The 23,563-nt window shown below is 39.6% G+C and overlaps 1 protein-coding gene across 2 annotated transcripts in view; it reads right to left on the bottom strand.

Annotated features, from left to right (window-relative positions):
- The window catches only part of MYZAP (myocardial zonula adherens protein), a 90,935-nt gene that overhangs the window by 13,722 nt on the left and 53,650 nt on the right, over positions 1-23,563 (bottom strand). The window contains exon 11 of one of the 2 annotated variants that reach the window (XM_058541684.1): positions 7,973-8,056. In XM_058541684.1, the coding sequence (XP_058397667.1) occupies positions 7,973-8,056 (84 nt within the window). Of the gene's footprint in view, positions 1-7,972; positions 8,057-19,101; positions 22,003-23,563 lie in introns of those variants that run through there. The other variant, XM_058541685.1, reaches the window with a different exon arrangement.

Raw genomic sequence — 23,563 nt, 5'->3', positions numbered from 1 at the left:
ATAGAATTCCAAAAATTATTGAAATAATCCAAAGGAAAGCAAGAAAGGGGGAACAAAACAAACAAAAACATATCAGTGGGAATAAACAGAAAACAAATAATAAAATGGTAGACCTAAATCCAACCATATCTATAACAATTAAATGTCAATGGACTATACACTCCACCTAAAGGACAGAGACTATCAGAATGTATATAAAAGCAAGACCTGACTATATATTGTCTACAAGAGATGCACTTTAAACACAGAGGCACAGATCAGTTGAAAATAAGTGGATGGAAAAGATACACCAGCAAACAGTAAACACAAGAGGGCAAGAACGGCTAAATTAATATCAGATAAAATAGACTTCAAGACAAAGAGTATGAACAAAGGTAGTGACTGATATTTGATAACAATGAAAAGGTCAATTCATCACCAAGACACAACAATCAAAAATGTATGTGTACGTAATAACAGAGCTTCAAAATATATGAAGTAAAAATAACAGAATTAAAGAAAGAAATAGATGGTCTAAAACCATAGGAAGGGGTTTTTAACACCTCTCTCTCAGCAATTGATAGAACAATTATACAAAAACCAGGAAAAACATAAATAACCTAAACAATATTATCAACCACCTAAATCTAATTGATATTTATAGTATACACACAAAAACAGAATATGTATTTTTTATAATATTTAATCAAGAGAAACCATATGCTGAGCCATAAAACAAGCCTCAATAAATTTAAAAGAATTAAAACCATATAAAGGAAATTCTCTGACCATAACAATTAAATTAGAAATCAAGAACAATAAGATGTCTAAGAAAACCTCAAATATTTGGAAGTTAACACACTTGTAAATAATCCATAAGTCAAAGAAGAATCTCAAAGGAAATTAGAAAATATTTTGAACCGCATGATAATGAAAGCACAACATATCAAAGCTTGTGGGATGCAGCTGAAGCAGAGCTGAGAGGGACATTTATAACTTTAAAGGCTTATAATAAAAAAAGAAGAAAGGTCTAAAACCAGTGACCTAAGGTCCACCCCACGAAGCTAGAAAAAGAAGAGTAAAGTAATATCAAAATAATTAGAAGGAAAGGAGTAGTGAATATCAGAGCAAACCTCAATAAAACAGAAGAGACAGACAATAGAGAATATCAACAAAGCCAAAGCTATTTCAATTTTTTAGAAAATCAACAAAATTGATAACCCCCATCTAGACTGATTAAAGAAGAAAAGGGGGTACAAATCATCGATATCAGAAATTAGAGTCACTGAAAGAAAACAACTGGATATCAGTGTGGGAAAAAAGAATATCAACCCTTACTTCACACAAAACACAAAAATTAACTCCAAATAGATCATAGACCTAAATTAAAAAGCAAAAACAATAAAATTTTTAGAGGAAATCATTTTTAGAGGAGAAAATCTCTGTGACCTTGTAGTAGGCAAAGATTTCTTAGGAAATAAGTAGCAAAAACCAAAAAAGGAAAAACTGATAAACTGAACTTTTTCAAAAATAAAAACCAAAATAAAAATATCTTCAAAATATATCATTAAGAAAATAGAAAAGGAAGTCATGGAATGGGAGAAAATACAAAGAACTAGTATCCAGAGTATATAAAGAACTCTTACAACTCAATAATAAGAAAACTAAAAATTCATTAAAATAATGGGCAGAAAGACTTGAATAAACACTTCAAAAAATAAGATATATAAATGAGCAATAAGCATTTAAAAAGATGCTCAACATCACTAGTAACTATCAAAATGCAAATAAAAACCACAATGAGATACCATCACACACCCACTGGAATGGCTAAATTTAAAAGACTGACAATACTAAGTCAGGGTGAGGATGTGGAGAAACTGGGACACTAGAACTGCTGGTGGGAACATAAAATACTCCAACCTCTTTGATAAACTGTTTGACAATTTCTTTAAAAGTTAAACCTACATCTACCATACAACTCAGCTACTCCACTAGTACTAGGGATTTACCCAAGAGGAATAAAAACATATGTCCACATAACGACCTGTACAGTTATGTTCATAGCAGCTTTATTCACAATAGCCCCAAAGTGGAAACAACTCAGATGTATATCAACAAGTGAATGGACAAATAAATCGTGGTTTGTTCATAAAATGGAATACTACTCTGTGATAAAAAGGAACGCATACAACATAGCTCTATCTCAAATCATTATGCTGAGTGAAAGAAGCCAGACACAAGAGTACCTACTATACGATTCCATTTATATAAAATGCAAACACGGCTGCAGTAACAGAAAGTGATAAAGTGACCCCCTCCAAAAAAAAAGGAGATCACTGGATGCCTGGGGGTCAATGGAGAGACAGATTGCAAAGGGAAACACAGAGTCTTTGAGGAGTGATGAAAATGTTCTGTATCTTGATTGGGGTGGTGGTTTCACAGGTATATACAACTGTTAACACTCATCAAATTATAATTTGTTTCAATTGAGGTATAATTGACATATAACATTATATTAGTCTCAGGTGTACAACATAATGATTCAGTATTTGTATCTATTGTGAAATGATCATCACAATGTCTACCTAACATCCATCACTATGCACTTTACATAGATGCAGTTTATTTACGTAAATTAATACACAACAAGGTTGACAAGAAAAAAATAAAAGACGGTGAGAGACTGAACATGGGCAGTAGGAGGAAAGTTAAAGAGGAAGGGACAGATTTTAGAAATACTTAAAAAATAAAATGGACAGGACTCAATAGAGGAAAAGAAAGACTATCTGCTCTCAGTCTTGCAGAGTATGACCAAAGTGGACCGACACAGAGCAGCCTCAGACCGCCGCCGACCTGCACTCTATAAGATTGCTTCTGGGCCCGAGAATCAACGTCCAGGGTTTTCCTCCTTTCAAATACCACCCCCTTGCGTTTAGATGTGAAACGTCTACCACCCAGCAGCATAGGAGGCTGTGTGCCTTCCAGGAAGAAAGGACTGGGTATGGCATCTTTTGGCATTTTTTGGAAATTATGTCACAAATATATGGCAGCCACCTTCTCCTCCAACTCCCTCAGGCCCAGGGAAGGAGCAGCCGGAGCTGTAGCACATGCACTAAACAAGAATGTGCGTCCAATAAAATGCGTACGTGGAGCCCTGGTGCCTGGTGCTGCCGCCCCAGTATTATACAGGAGAATTAATAATAGTCCCAGGAATGCACGACAGACATGCTGAGAGGTTTATGTACCACACAACACACATTAGGTGCAGGATGGACAAAACCAAGACATTTGACTCCTTTCTTCTGACTTTTGAATTTAGCTGTAAGTTGAGGATTTTCAGCCGAGAAAAATGAAATGGAATCTGTTCAGAGTTTCAGAAAGCTTATCAACTTATCATATATCTTCTGAAGATATATGCTTGTAATTTTATTTTAATAACATTTTCTATATCGGAAATAGAGGATGGGATATTTATTCAAGAGGTGAGCCGATAAAAAATTGGAGAAAAAGAAAACGAAAAAAGAAAGGGCGTATTTTTGTATCCCGAAGATTTGAATCTGTTGATGAAAATGCAGTGTGATGTGGCCAGGCTAGAGCATGATTTTAGGGATCTCGTGGGGGTGGGGGTTGTAAAATCTAATGAGTTTAAGCATCAGTAAGTACAAATGATGAATTCAGGGACCAAAATAATCCACATTCTCTATTTAAAGGAGGAGGAGGATGGGGAGGAGGAGGAGGAGAAATAGAGGGAGGATGGGGAGGCAGGGGAGGAGGAGGAAGGAGAAATATATATCAACGACAATGAGAGGATTCTTTGGAACCTAGCCAATTGAAGAAACAGTAAACACATATGGCATTTACTATGAGCCATGTACTTTTCTAATCACTTATTATTAACTAATTTAATCCTTGTAACAACTCTGCAGAGAGGATACCATTTTAAAGAGAGGATTCCCATTTACAGATGAGCAAATTAAGGCACAGAGCAGTTAAGTAACTTGCTCAAGATCACATAACTAGTAAGTGGCAGAGGTGAGATTTGATCTCAGGCAGTCCGGCTCCAGAGTCTGCAATTAGGCCCTTAACAAAAGGTAGCTACTTTATTAATAACATGGAACATGGGAGATTACCAGATTTATCCACCAAAACTTTTCGAAGATATCTGAAACACCACCAATGGCATCATTATGACGTAAGGCAGGGGATGGAATGTCATAGTATAAAAATTACTGGTGTTAGAATAGGTCAACATAATAGAAATTCTTAGTGGCCAACAGAACCCTGTATTGTAAAGCTATATAATTAGATAAATCTGGAAAACGTTGATGCAACCTCATAATCTTGAAAGACATGTATTTCCCCCAATGCTGTCACTACTAAAACTGGCCTAACAGTAGGCACAGCAATTTAGCCCACTTTCAATTCTCATGCCCAGATAGTCCTCAATACAGTTCCCCAATAAAATGAGTCACGGCTCTATAGAGACCAGCCAATTCCATATCCTGGCACAGGACAAAAACGAGGATATGTCTGGAACACCTTGTTGTTGCCACACAGCAAGAATGACTCCAAGAGCATCAGCAACCCTGCCACACGGGCAAAGAAGTTAACATAGGAGAACTCTCCTCACTGAGCTGTGACAATTTGAGCATCAAAAAAAAAGGAGGAGGAGAAGGAAATAATCATGGAAATAAGGTGAGTCTGAGAAATGCCTTGTGCTTATACTATCACTCAAAGGGAAAGTTAATATCAAGTGTACAAAAAGAGAGTTTTCAGAGGAAAGAAAGGTGACTCTAATAAGATATGTTACAATTTGTATGGGTTTCTAAAACTAGGAAGCATTAATATATAAGGTGATTTCGTTTCTTTTACAGAGCATTAGTTATACGTCTGTTTATAAAATGTCTATGTTAAGTAGGAAAGAATAACAAAAGGAAATGTAAGTCGGGTGGTTCCAGGACTCTCAGGCCCACAGAAGGACTCTTGGCACAGGTCATCATATAATAAAGGGGTGGAAAGGGGCCAGAAATTCATTGGCTTTAGTAGTTACACACAATCAGCAGAGAAACAACAGCCAGCAGTGGGTTTGTAATATGATAAACCAGGCGTACAGCCTAAAGAGGAAAACCAAGTACTCTCATCTCCTAGGAGATGAAATCTCTATCTAGCCCAACAAAGGATGGTAAAATATTAATAAGGAATGTATAAGTTTTTAAGAGTGCTAAAGACCAGGTCAATGCATCACAATGATTAGGGGTCCTGAGTTTGAATCACCTTGAAGTCACCTAATCCTGTGACCTGCCCAAGAATTAGTGAGTCAGTAAGCCACATCCTCTAACCTTAGCTATTCAGAAAAGGTGTTCTACCTCCTTTGGATCTGAAAGATCACTGCACCTGTCTGGAAAATGTCAAAATGATGTTAACTCTAAGCAAACTTAGAAATAAGTAAAACAATAGCCTTGGGAAGATACAAAAAACAAGAACAGAAATAATAAATAAATAAATGAAACCCAAGATATTTAATATTTTAGAATAAGTTAAAATGTAAATGTATTATTAAGTCTTGTCATTATATAACTCATTTAGTGTATGTTTTGTCTGCTATTTAAGGTGGGTGTGTGAAGTGGTCAAAAGGAATCAGCTGTACTAAATTTGTAGTGGAATTTAAATAGTTTAAGAAAAATTAATCAATCAAACAGAATCAATGTTTAAATGCTCAAGGAAAACTGGTTTTCAAAGTCTTGCTTATTAGATATACATGGCAGACACTGCTGGCCCCACCCATATCCTCTGGACACACACCATTTCCTGACATGCCACCTGTGACTCCTTACCTGGGGGCTTTCTCTGCCCACCAGAGACCAGTTGGTTCTGCCCAGGGCCAGCCAGAATGGCCACAACCCCCAGGAGCATGGCTCAACCAGCGACTGATAGGAGTTAGTGGATAAATGCCCTAGCTTTCTGACCTTTTGGTAAGGATAACTCAGAGGCCAGTACATACCATCTCCTAGAGACCCCCAGGGAGAGTGACCACAGCTGACCACAGTGGTAACCTCCTCAATAAGACATCCATTATTGGCTTTAGTCCTTTCCCTGACTCATTTCCCCCCTTCCCTACTTGGGCTTCCTGGCATTACCTCCTAATTGAACTATATGGACTCATATACACATCTTAGGGTGTGGGAAACCCAAACTAAGAGAAGAGATGGGTTTAATAAATCAAGCATTGAACAAGGCACACATATGTGTAAGACTCTGCTCCATGCACAATATCCCCTGGACATTTCATAATCTACCAGTAAGAGAGCTGGTTTGAGTAGCACAGCCAGGGGGAGGGAGGGTGGGCACTGTGTTGGGTCACCTTCTACCTCTCCTGTCAGCATCTCTTTCCTCTCTCCTGGAACCACCCTCTCTCTGCACCAGGACACTCGCTCTCTGACTCTCACTGGGGAAGGTGTGATTCCCCCCACAGGGAGCTGTGATTTCAGAGGGCAATCTTAGAAACAGGAATGTCCATTCATAAGGCTGGAGCTGGACCCAGTGACTGGGGAGAGGAAGATAGGAGCAGGACAGGGCAAGTATCCTTTACTCAACTGTCAGGACACTGAGACTCTTGGGCCTTGAATCTGCTACCAGGTCCCCATGGGCCATGAGAGACTTCTGGTGATGACTTTTCTAGGGAGCCTCTCAAAAACAGAGTAAATGAAGACCCAGCTCGCCATCCCTATAAACATGGGGGTTAAGAGCTCAGGCTTTGCATTCAGGCTTACCCATTTTACCGTCACATTGGGCAGGTTCCTTAATGTTCCTGAGCCTCAGTTTCTCCATCCATGAAATGGGGGAGATATAATCTAACTCCTAGGGCATCCCTCTTAATAAAGAGAGAACAACATTAATAAGTCAAAAATTATGAGTGCTTAGTACATGCCAGGCCCTTTCTATGCACTCTCATTGCAGGGTCACACACATGTAGGTGCAGTTCTCATCCTCAATTCCTAATAATAAGAAACTTCCCCAGGGTCACCCAGTTAATAAGAAGCAGATCTGGGCTTCAAACTTGGACAAGTCTGATTCCACTCTTAACTTCAATGTTATACCAAGGATATGGAAAGCAATTAACAGTGCCCAATGCATACTAGGTGCTTAACAAATGTCTTTTCTTTCTTGTCTCCTTACTTCATCATTCTCTCCTGGGCTGTCTCCCATGGGGGAAGGACTATAGTGAGGAGCCCAGACAAGGAGAGATTCATGGAGGCTCAAAAGGAAGAGGCTCAATGCCAAGCTCTTAATAAAGAGCCTTTAGAGCAAACAGATTTTGGCTTCTCCTTCTATTAATACCCAAGCTCATAAGGTTCTTCCAACTCTTTAATTTCCTTCTTTGGAACCTACACAAAATCCCCAAAATGACTTTCAAAAAGCCAGAAAGTCAGGAATACAAAATATCTTAAAAGTTTCAGGTGAAATGACATCACCTCTAAAATACGTTGACTCAATGTCACAGAAGAGCTCTGGATTAAGAGTCCATCTCTGAACCCGGCTCTGGCATTAAGCTGGGTGACCTTGAGCAAAGCCACCTGCCTTCTCTGTGCACTCTTTTTTTAATTTGTTAATATAGAGATAATAATCCTTGTCTTGCCTTTCTAAAAGTTTCTGAGAGAATCATGTGAGGAATGTGTGCGAAAATATTTCACAAATGGGGGAAATTATCAGTATTAATCAACAGCTTATCAGACGTGCTAAGAAAATTCCTGAACAAGAAAAATGAGAGCCAAAAAGCAGAGTCGAGCACCAAGCTGGAACGAAGAGAGGCAGGTGGTAAAGAAAAACTAGCTGTCAAAACCTCATTTTCAGTGTTGGCAGTTAACCTTCAATCAATTTTATAAGGCCAGGAAATAGCCATATATTTAATTAAGTGTCGGTGGTGGTCGACTCAGCAACATAAAATTTAATGGTAGGGAAGACACCAACTTAAAGAAACACAGCTTCTTACCTCTCCTTCCAAGAAAGATATCTTTTCTAAAAGTTGCAATATTAGGAGCTGTTTCTGTTGCACCTTTTTCTTTAATGATTCAATCTAAAAAGAAACAAATTGAAAATTGTTAATCAAACACGTAGAATTGTACAAGTCATTACCTGAAAGAGACACCTTTGGTTTTCATTCAACCAGAGCCCTATATATTGGTTCTTTGTGTTTCATGGAACAGTATTAACACGAGGTGCTCCATGGAAAGGGGGTTCTGCGGCAAGATAAGCTTGGGACATGAGATCTGATTTTGGAGTTACATCTCATTAGGTTTGTTTAACCTAACATTTCCATACTGATTTTGCCCTGTAACCCTTATTAACATCCCACAGATGTCCCAGAGAACATGCTTTAGGAAATGCAGAGACAACTCTATATAAAATAATTTACTCAGCTTGAATTTATGAGGCAGTTCGCATTTTAAACATTCTGTTATTCCTGTTAGTTCACTCATATTTGTTCAACCAGGTGTCAAAAGTTTTGGCCTGGGAAAACAGTCATTGTCACTAAAAATGCTAATGAAATTCTCAGAGGACTGAGGACTCACGTGGCCTGGGGCAGGCAGGAAGGCTTCCTGAAGAGAGAGACGTGAGCTGGGCCTTCACCCGTGTTTTTATAATATATTCTACCTTGGAGAACTCTAACTGTTTTCCATTCATATATCATGTCTCCACAGACAAACTGTGGAGGAGGCAGGTTGCTCTGTAACACCTGGTTACATACGTTTAACTTTGAAAGCACACTTTACAGATTCAAAAAAATAAAATTAAACCTAAAAGAAAAAAAAGTGAATCCTAAAACCTGAAAACAAACTGAAATAAAGGAATTTAACTGTACATCAAATTCATGAAAAGAATTAATGCAATTGTTTTTAGAACAAGGTATTTGACTGTATATATTTACTGGAATGTATTCTAAACACAAATAGAATTGCAAAGAAATCTCTCATTCGCTAGGGAAATTGTTAGCAGTGATTTGGTATTGTTATTCTGAAACTATTTGATATTTATTATAGTATAATAATGTTTGGAACCAAGATTTTTAGCGTAAGAGAAGGAAACACAAGTCTGAAATCTAAGAATTAAAAAAAAATTGTTAAATTTGAAACGAAAGTATCAGTATGAACTCACAATCTTTTATTTTCTTTTGTTAAATATGCATGTCCTAGCTCTGTCCACTGAGAAAACTTAGAAGCAATAACAATAAGCACATAATATATCCAGATTGTGGTCTCTAAATGCTATTCCCCACCAATAACAATACAGACATCCTGGAGGAATTGACCATTCCAGGGCACAAAAAATATACTAGGTGAACCTGAGATACTTTGTTGTGCCTAAAAACAAGGACATGAAGGGTCTCCCTTGGGCCAAAGATGGGACAATTTGAGCATCAAAAAGAATAATGAATGTAATTGAGCAAAACACAAGGATTATATATTTTTTAAAAACCCTGAGTATTCTATGACTCTTAAAAAACAAAAACAAAACAGCAACAATAACTCATTGGACATCATTGGAAATGACTTAGAAACTTGGCAATTTCCAGGAAAGAATACAGCATTTATCCTGCTTTACTTGTACAAACTGCATGTTGAGATTACTAACAAGTCCTAGTTTATGAGGGAAAAAGTTTTACTTTTCAAAAGAATTCCAGTTAATAAATGGAAAAAGAATGATAAATTTAGAAAATCACCACTGTGCAATCCTATGAAATAACGGACTCAAACAACTGTCATTAACAGACAAAACAGTGAGGGGCAAAGCTGATGGGGGACTTTACAACTGAGCTTTGAGCTGTCACCATCTGAATCCATGATCAGCCTCAGCATCACCCCAAGTGGAACAGACATCGTGTGCCCCCAAACTGATACAAAATGAATCATGTAGACCACCATGAAGTATTCCTGTGTACCGCCCCCACCCCCGCAAAAAGCTGAAAATGAATCTAATGAAGAGCTAATAAGAAAACAAAAGGTCAAATCCAGAATGTGGAAACTCTCACAGGATATCGGACTCAGTTCCTGCAGTAAGTCACTGGGTGGGGTAAACTTGCCGGGGTGGACCAGTGTACACAGAGACAGCGTGCTCTGGATTAAAAGACTTTAGAAACATAACAACCAAATGGAATGCACCTTCTCCTGATGCTGATTGGAACAAAACATCAATAAAAAGATCAGTAAATATCAGTAAAGAGATATGTAAAGATATTTTGGAAAATTTTATTACAGAGTGGTATAAAATAACAACAACGAATTATCATCATTAACTTTGTTAGGTGGAACAACGGCATTATAATTATATAAGAAAGAGCCCATATGTTTTAGAGATGCATAGTGAAGTATGTAGGAAACATATGCAGAATGTCTGGGATTTGCTTTAAAATAATTACACAAAGGAAATAAAAAGAGGCAAAGAAGGGGTAGATAAAGCAAATGTAATCAAATCTTGCTATGTGTTGAATCTGAGTAATGATCTAGGGGGCTTCATTGATTATTCTCTCTGTCTTGAGTGCATTCATTATAAAATATTTTAAATTCCACTTGGTGTCAAAAAATATAATATTCCAACATGAAAAGCAAACCATACAACATAGAACATACGAAATACACTTAAGAAACAATGTCCAACGTTGATAACAATTAAAGAAATTACCAATTAAAAACAGTAACAAGTTACCCTTCAATACCTGCTAAATTTGCCCCAAACTATTGACTGAGGAAATCTGTGCTAGCAAGGCTGGGAGGGGCAGCTACTCTCATGTGTTGCAGGTGGCACTGTAAATTAGAATGACCCTTTGGGCAATTTAGCAATAAATATTAAGAGCTATAAAGCTGTTCATACCCTTTGACCCACTAATCCCACTCCTGGGAATTTATCCTAAGGACATAATTCAGACGTAGGAAAAAAGCTATATATACAAAGATGTTCTGGCACCTATTATTTATAATAGAGAGAAAATGGAAATAACCTTAATGTCTAGCACTAAAGGAATGGGTAATAAATTATGGAATACCAATTTGATGGAATATATCACACAAACACTAAAAAACAAATGCAGTGCAAAACAGAAAAGTGTTTACAAAAAGCCTCGAGGGATAGAAAAAAGTTTACAACGATTGAAGGTAAAAGCCAGGAGAGAAGTTAGATAAGGAAATAGTTCTAGGGTTGTGGTATGATTACGGGCAAAAAAAAAGTTTATTTTGTTTAAATTTACTTCAATTTTTATAGGAATAATTTTTAAAAATCATCCTTACCGTGTTCCTTTTTCATTCCCTCCTATAGTATTAAGGTTTTTAAAAAAAAGTGACTTTTAAAATCTTTAAATGATAGGCAAAATGGGTACTGAAATTAAGTGAAATGTTCCAAGAAGGTCAAGGGGTAATATTTAATCACGTAACATAAAAAGGGACTTCAAAAATACTAGTTTCACTATCTTTGAAGTAATCAGATGGTAGGTGGTTTGTGAGTCAAGCAAGAGATGTAGTTTAAGAACACCTTGAACAGCTCCTAGGAAGAAACCGAGAGGATTCTGTTGATCTTCATCCATAGATTTTAGTCTAAAAAAAGAAATAAATGCAAGGCAGAGAAGTCACCCTGAGAGAGAGCTGAGGAGAAAAGAACTCTGGGAGTTCTTCTAAAAGGGCAAAGGGCTGATGCTAGAGTGAAGAGGCACCTCGTTCTGGGGAGAAAGAACGGCTATGGGAAGGATTTGGGGGTGCTAAAGCTTCTGATAGCAAGGCTTGTGTTTTCCAGCAACTGATGCTTCAGGAAGCGCTTGTGCCATCTGTATTAAATGAACATTGTGCTCGCACATCTGTTTTCATCCTGGAGCATTTCTTACAGAAGCATCCTGTACAGCATATTCTGCGGCCAGGGTTGACTTGTCCAGATTAGAGGAAAAAGGACGCAAAGGCTGGCAGGCAGTGTGTGGCTGGCCCCTCACACCCTACAAGGGGTGCCAACTTTGAAGCCCAACTTAGTTTCTCCTGGGGTCTGCTCCTGGAGCACGTCCCATGCATTCTCCCAGGTGAGGCAGCAGTTTCTAAAATAAGCAGACTTGCATGCTTCTGAGTTTGACAAGGTTCTAGGTAATATCTAACGCCAAGTTTTTGGTTCTCTTTTCAGAATCTCTAAACCACATATTTGTGTAGAAAATGGTGTTATTTCTGACTTCAAACTTCAAAGAGCCTTGAAATACTGTCTCCATAGCAACTAGCACATGATAAACACTCAAAAATTAGCTACCACTATGTTATTACTGGTATTCCTCCCTCCCTAGACTGTGAGCTTCTTGAGAGTAAAGATCTTGGTCATCTTTATATTCTCAGACAATAAATGAATGAATCAACGAATCCATCCATCCATCTCTCAATAATCATCCCTTACACTTCAGGGGCAAAACTGTCTGGAACAGACTCTTAGAGGCCCACATGAACGAAGGTGGACTTGCTAAACACTTTGTGTCCCCCAAAATTGGGGGCCACTCCAAAGTCCAGGGTACCATGCAGCTGGTATGCAAGTGAAATCCATTCGGCACCTCTGTTCTCACTTTTTGACACGTTTAACTTTGTAAATTTTACCTTCAAGAGGTTTATGTGCCCTTCATGAAGCTGCATTTAGGTCTAGCTGTCACCAAAGTGGTGGTAAATGACACAACTTACCAGGCTCAAGTCAGGGCACTCAGAAATGAGAAATTAGAAGCGCTCATTTTCCAGACCTCACCTATTTTATCTACACAAGAACATAATCTTGCTGCAACAGCTAAATTTAAATATCAAATAGTAGACTTCGTTACAGAACAAAGGGAAAAAGCCCATCTTGGTAAAATCTGGAAAATTTTAAGTGATGTTAATAGAATTTTTTCTAATTTTTGTCTTGATTAGCATGTTTCTTTGTAATTCAAACTGCATATATGTCTTGCAGCCTAATCAATCACACAGGAGAGTAGGTCCCTAGGACTACAGGCCAGTTTAATATTGAAGGGGAGGGGTCTTCTAGTTTCTGAGAATTGATAATGGCTTTTCTTCACATTAGCCTTAATTGAGTTACCTGCACAGGTGGTTTGAGCTAAGCAGTCCCTCTTAAACCATAGGTGCACACTGGAATACTTTACAAAATGTCGACTTCTAGGCCCTACCCCCAGAAATGCTGAATATATCACTCTCTTACTTAAAAACCCTCCCAAGCTTCTAATGTTCAAACTCTCTAGCGTGGACATGAGGCCCTTCTGCTGTGGTCCCACTTTATTTCCTCAGTTTCATTTCATGCTTGTCCTGTCCCACAATGAGCCCTATCCCTAAGCCACTCCATCCTGTAGGTACTCCGTGGACATACAATGGTCCTGCCTCTGGGCCTTTGCACAGGCTGGTGCCTCCACTGGGCATGCCTTCCCACCCTCCATCCCCTTCTCCACTAGGAAATCTCTTGTTGTCACAAAGTACTCAGTAGTCACCTCCCAGACCAGCTCTTCCTAGTCCTCCAGGCTGGCTTCGTGTCTACCTCCTCTGTCTACCTCAGCCCTTTGAGCAAACCCCGGTTAGGACACATCACTGCCATCATCGTCCTTTGTTTACATCTTTCCCTTGCACTAAACAGCACACCCACAGGGAACAAACGTTTAGTGTATCAATTATCTCACATAAAAGAGCATTTCTCTTAGGAGGTGAAATCACCCTTGTCAATCTACACATTTTTATAAACTGCCTTGGAAACAGATTGCTATAGTGAAAGGATTCCTCCCAATTTCTTTTGAAAAGAGCTTGTATGTCAACCAGACCAAAATGAAATTGTACAAAATTTTAGTAAGGTCCTGTTATGGATTCAGACCAACTCTGCAGGTTGCAAGGCTTCTCAGCTTCCTGGAATATTTTCCCATTAGTGACAGACATGTAGGACACAGGTCATTTTGTGTTAGATGTCAGAATATGATAGAGCCCCATAATTAGAATTATGTGAACAGTATCCAATTGTGCAAGACTCATGAAACTACTCAATACTGAGGTTGGGGATGTGGAGAGAAATTAATGAATATAAGAAACAGCAGCAAATAAATATTAAATACCAGACAGCATTTGATATGGTTTTTTAAGAACTTGTGCTTTGAGGTGTTTTCTTTTACCAGCCGGCAAATGATAATATACAAGTATCTGAAAAATGCCTTACGTAAAACAGGCAACACACTGATGCAGAGCATGATACTAGAAGGTACGTTAAAACTGATGGTCACATTGAATCAAATTGTTTAAAATCTTGTAAGGGAAAGATAATTCGATTTTTTAAATCCAAACTGTTTAACTTTATGATATTATTATTTGTTTTCTTTGAAATTTGTTTTATTTTATTTTCATTCTAACTTTAGGAATAACTAATTAAGGCCCACAGGTATATTTATTCAAAATCAGGGTGTGAGGGCTGCGTGTGTGTGAGCAAGTGTGTAACGCTTGACCACACATTAATAAAGTTTCCCAACCTCTGTCACCAACACCTCCAGTTTGTTCCTTCCATGGGCCCTCATTTAAGAAGACTTTCTACTTTAAACTGCATTTACGAAGACATAACTCATTTCCTCATCGGGAAATGGATCAAAGATGAATAATTGCCAACCAAAGCTTCTAATCAAAATGAGATAACTGGGATTATGAATTCTAGGTCAAAGTAAAGCAATATGATACTTTATTGTGAATCCTTGTAGACTTTTCAGGGGGAAATTTATGGTGTTAGATTATTTGAAAATTTCACAGAAAATAGCCTGAAGATCCCCATTACTGTTTTCAAAACCCCTAGAGATCTAGTGAATCAGTGAACTGAACGGGGCAGGAATGGAACAGGAGAGGAAAGAACCTTCTAGAACTCACTCAGGGCTTTACTCGCCTTCCCCCTTTGCTTCCTCTTGTCCTGATAGGGCCTTGTTTTCAACCCAACCTCTTGTTCCCTCTATGATCTGCCTCATGGTTGTCTCCATTTCCCTCAACAAAGTAGGAATCATGCTTGATCCTCATATACCTCACTGTGAAAAATGAGAATAATTGATATTTTACACTCTTCCTCTGAAAAGGCTCTTTATTTTTACTATAGCTTCTCTTAATTCTATTTTAGAAGTCTTGTAGCACTGTAATTTCATAGTTATTGTATTTTTAAAGTGCATTCTCCTTGATAAAAACCACCACAGGAAGAATTTAAAAAATAATAAAGTTATTCTCTTTTCCTAAAAAATAATAAAGCATAGGGAGGTATGACAAGATCAGAATCTGCCCTGCACTAATGTAGCATGAAAGAACAGTTTTAAAAGGACAAGGAAAATGGAACATTATCTCATTTTAGGGGGAGTGAAGGGAGTGAATTAAGGCCACAACAAAACGAACCTGAAAAATTGCTAAATGAAGCTCTGAGTGGGGAAAATGAAAAATCAATGAAGGAACGGAGGGAAAAAGGTACATTTTTCATCTTCATGAGGCTTGATTGGGTTTGTAGGAATTCATTTTCAATTAATGTGTCTTGTGGCATTCAGCCAGGCTAGATATGAACAGGGCACATATTTTAATCAATTTTTTCTATTAAGTTTGAAGTAATATATAATAATAGAACTATAGCATTCAAAAGAAATGAGTTGAAACTGGCTTCTGAGGTAAAATCATCTAATTTGGCTCAATTTCTATCTTATAGCAAAGATAACCTAACTTCTCTTTAAGGAGAGGAATAGCACCTTCATTCTCCCGGGTGCCTAAAAGTGACCGGGCTACAGAAACATTAGGAAAGGATGAATAAACTGGCTTTCCAATCTCCACACATCCACTGAGAAGGAAAGAAGAGGGTGCACTGGGTACCAGGGCTTTTGCTGGGTCAGCTTATCATTCTCAGAAACAACCCTAAGAGTGCATAGCCCCACAGAGGAGGAAACTGAGGTTCCTAGAGTTTTATCGTTCGTTCAGTCCCTCAGCCACCACCTGTGATCACCTCTGTATCAGGCCCAGTGGAGAAGCTGAGAGCACAGCAGTGAGCTAGGAAGACCTGGTCTCCACCTTCAGGGAACAAACATCCCGGTGAGGAAGGCAGGCAGTAATGGAGCGAGAAATGCACACATAAACCCAATAAAAGGAGCAGCAGAGTGATGTGTGGTATTCTCGAGACAGGACGCACCTGAGACTGCTGATGGGGCAAGGGAAAGGGTCAGATCACAGGACTAAAGAGGATGACCAGCTCATCCCAGCTTGCCTGGGACTTCCCAGGTTTTAGCACTGGAAATCTCGTGTACCAGGAACCTTCTCATCCGCAGCCAAACCAGGACAGTGGGTCACCCTAGCGCTCGATGCTGGCAGGGTGGGGATCTAAACCCACGTCTCTCTGACGTCAAGACCCAGGCTCTTCTATTTACCACACTGATGTTCAGAGGTTTGCCTCCATCCTTCCCACGATGACAACCCATCCCCGCAATGGTGCCTGGAAATTAGGCAAGGCTGGGAAGAACGCTGGCAGGTGATATCTTCTTTTACAAAGGATGTGCTGGGGCTCTAAGTCTTTGGGCTGTTCTTCTCTCCTCTGTGGCTTTAGAGGAGGAAGGTAGAATGGAGACATGGAGAAGAGGGTGCTCTAAGCTTCTCTAACCGGTGCTTCCCTCAATGGATGCGGTAGCAGGGACAAAACACCACGCGCTGAACAAGAATGCCCAGGGAGAGGATAGTTTCAGACTTGTGTAATGAGATAATGTAATGGAAGCACCCAGCTCCACTCTGGGGACAGAGCTGGTGTTAAAAAAAACGGTACTTTAAAAAATGTTCCTCAAGTTCAAGCGCTCCAGAACTTGGACGCTCATCTGCACTGGCCAAGGCTCTCTCAGGAGCCTCCTAGCTGCCCTTCCTGCCCCTCTCCCTTCCTATTTGCCCAGCACCCCTGCCAGAAGCATCACTCTGAGGCTCAGATCTGATCAGGCAATGGGGAGCATTGAGGAATTAGGAGCAGAGTAATAAAGGACATTTTCTTGGCTTGGTGCTGATAACCCACCACAGTTGGTCTCAACCTACATTTCCAGCCTCTGCATCATCATTCCCTCCTACAATCCAGTCAAACTAGATTAATGCCCCCTGAACTCACCCTGTACTTCCTGGTCTCCATGTTTTTGTTTTTATGTTTATTCCATATCTAGGGTGGAAATGGCATGTCCTTTTCCACCCACTCAATCCCAGCTTGGAAAAGTCCAACCCATCCTGCAAGACCCGGTCACATATCACCTCCTCTCTAAAGACTCTCCACCCACCCCAGAATTAGTGGACATTTACGGGCACTGTGCTAAGCTCTTAGCATGCATTATATCAGTTATCAGTCAATTCCTACAACCACCTTCAAAGCAGGTACTATTATCATCATTCCCAATCTGTTGACAAGGAAGCTGAATGTTGGAGAGGATAAGTAACTTGCTCCAGACATAAAGCCCAGTCAGGAGCAGAAGCAGGAAACAAAGCCGGATTTAACTTACTCAAAGCCTAGGAGCCTAACCACCGTGTTCTCCAGCTTCTGTGTCCCCAGCACACAGCTCCTGCCCCTGCTGAACACTTATATTCTGCCTTGAGTTCTCACAAGTTTTAGTGTCAACCAGAAAGTTCTCTGAGGTCAGGAACTCAAGTCCATTCTTGCAATCGGTTCATAAAAGGTGCGTCTTCAATGCTTACTGACTGACCCATCAGAGAAGAGCTCCCCGTAAGTTGGACCTGGCTCCTCATCACCCCCATTCACTCTCCTGTGCGTGAGGAATGGGTTTCCTGCAGACTTCAGCACAGAGGCAGGAGAAAAAGAATATTTAAAGACAGTGGCACAAGGGAAACAACTCCAGCTTGATACGAGTGGCATAACAAATCAGTGGGGCAAGGACAGACTATGCAATAAACACTGTTAGAGAAACGAGCCTTCCATGAGCCGCCCCCCCCAAAGGTGGAGCCCTATTCATACCATATATACAAAAAAATGAATTCCACATGGATGATTCTTTATTTTTCAACAAATATTTATTGAGCACCTACTATATGCCAGTGACTATTCCAGGTGTTGGGGTACAGCCATGAACAAAGCAGACAAAGCCACTGCCCTCGTGGAGCTCACATGCTAGTGGAGGGAAACAGACAGCAAGGAGATAAGCAAAACAGAGAAGTGAAGTGTAGGATGTATTCAAGATGATAAGAGCTGTGGAGACAAACAGAGTAAGGGAGAGGATGGAGGGTGTGAGTGTGGGGTTATAATTAAAGACCCAAAGATGAAAAACAAAACTCAAGCTATCACAAAAAATATCGCTATGACAAACAAACAAAACACACAACACAGCACAAAAAGACTGATAACTTTATACCAAAATTAAAAACTTGTATGTTATACAAGAAACCACAAACAAACACCATTGACTGGGAGAAAATAGTGGCACCCAAATATTTTTTGATAAATGATGAATATTGATAGTATACAAAGTTCCTACAACTCAGCAGGAAAAATGAAAAACAACCAAAGAGAAAAATGAACACTAGATGTGAACAGCCAACTCATAAGGTGGAAGCCTGCACAGTCAGTAAGCTTATGAAAACATGCTCAACCTCACCCGTCATAATGAACAGCAATCGGGCAGATGCAAATTAAAATTAAAACAAAGAGATACTATGTCACAACCGGCTAAGATGACAGTCCAAGAGTGCCAAGAGGTGGTGAGGGTGTGGACAAATCTGCCCTCCATATGTGTTGGGTGCAAGCGTGTGCACACCTTGGAAACCAATCGGGCAGCAGCATCTAGGACAGGTGAAATTGTGCCAACCCCACGCCCAAGCAAGTCCTCTCTAAGTATACTCCATAGCTAGAGAAGCAGAGAGACATGTTTAGCATTGTTCATAAAAGAATAAAAATTTGGAAACAGGCTAAATGTTTATCAACAGGATACATTACAATATATTCATACAGTGGAATATTAGATGCCATTAAAATGAAATAATTTAGATATTTATGTAACAACATCAAAAACAAAATTGGGGAAAAGAGTAAGCTGCAAAATATATAGGATAAAATTTACTTATTTATATATTATAAATAAAAATTTACATACATTTTAAAACATAAACTAAGCTACACACTGATAATAGATACATCTGTACGTATAAGAGCATTGAAACATGGCCTGGATAGAGACCAAATTGCCTCTGATGAGGGAGGGAGGGGGGGAGAAGGAAAAAGATAAGAACCGTGGAGGAGTAAAAAGAGAACTTCTTCCTTGTCTGTAATGTTTTCTTTTATTTAGAAAAAAATCTGAAATATGCCAAAACGTTAACATTTGTCAAGTCTAGAGGAGAGTACATGGGTTTTTGTTTTTATCATTCTCTATAATTTTCCGTATTTAAAATTTTTTTCCAATAAAAAACAATGAGACGCAAAGAATGAATGATGGCTTTGGAGTCAAAGATCTGAGTGTGGACGCAGCACCACCATCATTTATTGAGAAACTGCCGGCTACTTATTTTTTAAGACTCTAAGTCTTAGTTCCCTGTGCTAAAAAAAATTGTGCTAATAATACTTCCCACAGAGGGTTACAGTGGGAATGTGAGGTCTAGATGCACAGCCTTGAAACATGAGCAACAGTCAACCGCTGGTAGCTCCTTGGAACAGGAGCACAGACTCACATACTCTCTATGGGCAGAACATGGGCACCCAGCTCTGAGAAATATTTCAGCGCCAATTAGAAACAATCTCAACAAACAGAAAGTAGTTCAGTGACATTTACAAAGGAAAGACCTCTCTTGAAAGGATAATTTGTATCATGAATACATTAATCAGTACATGTCATACAACGAACCTGTAATATTTCTATAATGCATAGAATAAAAGGTTTACATACACATGAGCTTTCTGATACCTCCTAAAAACTTCACATTTTAGATAAAGCGTCTAAGATTTTAAAATAAAGAAGGGAATAATACAATGTTAAATACTAGAATTTGAAACAAGAACATTTTCATTTACTATAAATAAATTCTGCCTTAAACTTTTGAGTAGCACCTCCTTTGGGTGGGGGGTGTGAGTGGTCATGAGAGAGAATTCGAGCTTTAAGAGCCCAAGGCTAATGACCAGTTAAGGTGGGGGAGAGGCAGAGGGGGTTAGGGTAGGGGGCAGGATTTGAACACCTAACTCAGGTTTGACAAGCAATAAGTCAAGTTCATACCATATCACAGTCCTGGCAGGAAAAGGTGAATTGAGGGGCACCAGTATAGGCAGGGAGGGGCAAGTCGAGGGAGGCTCTGTCAGGTAAGGGGCCCAGATCTAAGGAGATCACCAACTAGCCTAGGCCGCAGGGCCATGGCTGGGGGAGGTGCATGAGGCGCCTAGGGCATCAAATTTTGGAGTCACTCTCAGGGTCCTGCAGACTCCCCAGGCACCTCACTCACTCTCTGCCCCATAAAATAAGGTCTATCTGGCCTCTGGGTACTGTCCATAGCCCAAAAGAGAGAAGAAACTCCAAGGGCAGGGGGAGAGCACACTGCCCCGGGAGAGAGGCCCACATGGGTGACCCATTTTCTCTACATGTCATTACATTCCCTTGTTTCATATTATTTCATTTTTTGAAGCTGGGTAATGAATCTATTCCACTAGAACAAACACCAGTAACTTTTCCACCAGAGACTTATAAAAGCATGAGGGCAGTAAAGGTACCGCTAGAAACAGAGTAGCTCAGTATGCCAAAGCGACATCTACATCATCGATTCTCAAATCTGACTCAAATCTCCCTAGCGGAAGTCTGGATACCCAGCAGAGTATCTGGGGATCTGCATTTAAACAGAACACCAACATAGGTAAACTGCATTAACAGTTCATTACTAACATAAAAAATATTCATCTGCTTCCTTTCCCATCCACTGCCTACATGCTTAAGCTGGGCAGAAGCATCTAAATGAAAAACCAAAGACAACTACTGACAAGAAAGCATCTACCTGCCCACTTTGCCATGGAGAGGTGGTGGGAGTGGAGAACCACCCACCATCTAAGTGACACCCGGCCATCAAAGAACTCCCTCCATTAGCCCAGTCGACTAGCTTATGTAGGCTAACACCACCACTGACTATGACTACCACTGCTGCTGCTGCTACTGCTACTAGTTTTCAGCAACACTGTTAAGTTTTGAAGAGATACCAGCACCTGTGGCTGTCTCAAGAAGACCTCTATAAACATAAAGCATGCATGAAACATATTTCACTTCTATGTATTTCAGACAAATACATTTCTCTTTTCATCAGATATACTTCTCCTTCTCATGAACTTAGTTGAACTGTCTGTTCAGGCAAAATGCCCATGGTAATGGAAGCAAACCAAATGGAAGTTTCTTAAACAAACAAGAAGAGTGCTAAGTGGACTAATGCTGTTGATCTCCATTCAGAAAGGACACCCTCAGGGCCACCTCTCACATACAAATATAAGCAAACTACATGGACACTTGGCTGCTTCTGTATTTTCTGGGGTGTGATCTGGTGGGGAGAACTTCCTTCCTGGAGCACTGGAGTTCTTCAAGCCCACGTCCCATCTCCTTAGCAGGCATCCTTGGCAGCTTTTCCAAAAGTAAGGCTCCATTTTCCAGGATCTTAAGACCAGCCTCCATCTGGCACTTTCTGAATTATTTTTTCGTACCATTTTCCATTGCAGTTCCTTCTTTGATGTCTAGGAACCCAAGTTTCTAACAATACTCTGTGGATCTTTGAGTTCTCTTGACTCTGCAGTGTGAGGCTGGACAAGTTGAGGTTACAGTATGTGGGTGTTTTCACAATTTGCCCTACATGGTCAAATTTTCCTTTCAATAGCATGTCCTTCCTGTTTTGTTCATCAGCTCCTCACAGATACATGCCACCTCTTCCCAGCAGAGAGAGTACAAGTGTTCTTCTAATCACGAACAATAAAAGGAATCGCTTCCAACCCAGAGCAGGCTACCATTTATCATCTTCCAAAGAGCCGGAGACTAAATCTGGAGAAGAGCTCGTGTGACATGATCTGGAAACAGTTCAATTGAGTGGATTAGGGTTGTGGGCTCATTACTACGGCTCCTTTCCCCTACCCCCATTTGGCTAATTATCAGACATGGAGATTACCCTGAATCCTCTAAACACAAGCATTTGGCAAAAATGTACTTTTGTGTGGTACATTTCAGCACACCATCCAATAGTTTTAAAATAAATTATGTGCTAACAAATGCATTTAAAATAAAAGATTCTTGGGACGGAGAGAATTTAAATTTTTTGAATTGCTTTGTGTATAAATATTCTACTCAAATACTTAGACTCATGGCTAAGCTAGAACACAGCACAGAGCACAGAAGAGAAGAGAGAAGCTCACCCAGAGATCCCATTTGGCCCACAAGACTCCCAGAGGAGAGAAGAGCAGCCCTGTGTATTGATCAAGAAATCAGCCCAGCTACTTTTGCTTTTTTAATTCATTTAACTTTACTTTGGGTATACATAGCAAAAACCCATCTCAGTAATAATACTAGTAGTTAGTATTTATTGGGTATTTCCTATGTTCCAAATAATATGTTGTAAGTATTTTATATACATCATCTCATTTAACTCTTACCAAAAAATCCTTGCAGGTAGATACTGTTATTAACTTCATTTTACAGATAAGAAAACGAATAACTTTTTGAAGGTCCCACAACTAGTAAATGCAGGTCTGTCTGCTTCTAAAGTCCATGCTCATCTCCATTTTCTAGGCCACCTTTCCCTATATACCCTTAAAAGTCCCTAACTGCACTTCTTCCAGGTCTCTAACTGCAGGGGGTGCATGCAGATTCAGGCTTCATTTTCCAAGATCTTAGGACCAGAGTGGTAAGTTAGGGGGATATGAAAAAGAGAAGGGAAGCCCTGCTTTGCTGACTGGCTAGAGCCAGAAACCAGAAACTCAAACCTCAACTCTCTGAAGAGTTACTCATCTATTTTCCCCAATCCAGTTTGTCCCTCCAAAAAAACTGTTGCATTATAACAATAGCATCACTCTTAAAAAAAAATCTAAGGGATGATAATTAAATACTTTCAAAATCATTTCTTAGGCATTGCAAAAACATTCTGCTTTGTCTTGCACTTGAGAAGTGGTCGTTGTTAATACTACTATTTCAACAAGGTACTGCATTCTTCTCTTTCTAAACAGGTACAGTGAGGCCAAGTATAAGGTCTTCTGAGCAAAGAGAAGTGAGTAATTTAAACCAGGGTGAGGCCAGAAATGCACACACAAGCACAGTGGGATGAGGATCCTTAAGAACCACTTTTGGTCTCTTTGTTAGTGGCAGGTTCTCAGCTTCCAAGGACATTAGGCAGATTGGATTCTGTCCCTTTAAGTCTCTAATATCTGTTTAACAAGTGTGCCTCATCTACCTAGCTTACTAACAACTTCTCTCTAGACAGATCAGGATAGCCTCTTATTATCCGAATACCACCAGGCTGGTATGGCTAATAAGAGTGAGCTGTCACAGAATCCTCTCTGGATGGGGCTGGCAAGAAGATCCCCTGACAGGACAATCAGATGGTCACACACCTGGACCAGCTCTCCCACGTCAGTGCTC

Source organism: Diceros bicornis, chromosome 5 (assembly GCF_020826845.1).
Source record: "Diceros bicornis minor isolate mBicDic1 chromosome 5, mDicBic1.mat.cur, whole genome shotgun sequence".
NCBI lineage: Eukaryota > Metazoa > Chordata > Mammalia > Perissodactyla > Rhinocerotidae > Diceros > Diceros bicornis.
Note: the sequence above shows the minus strand (reverse complement) of the source record. Positions and strands in the feature narration are given on the sequence as shown.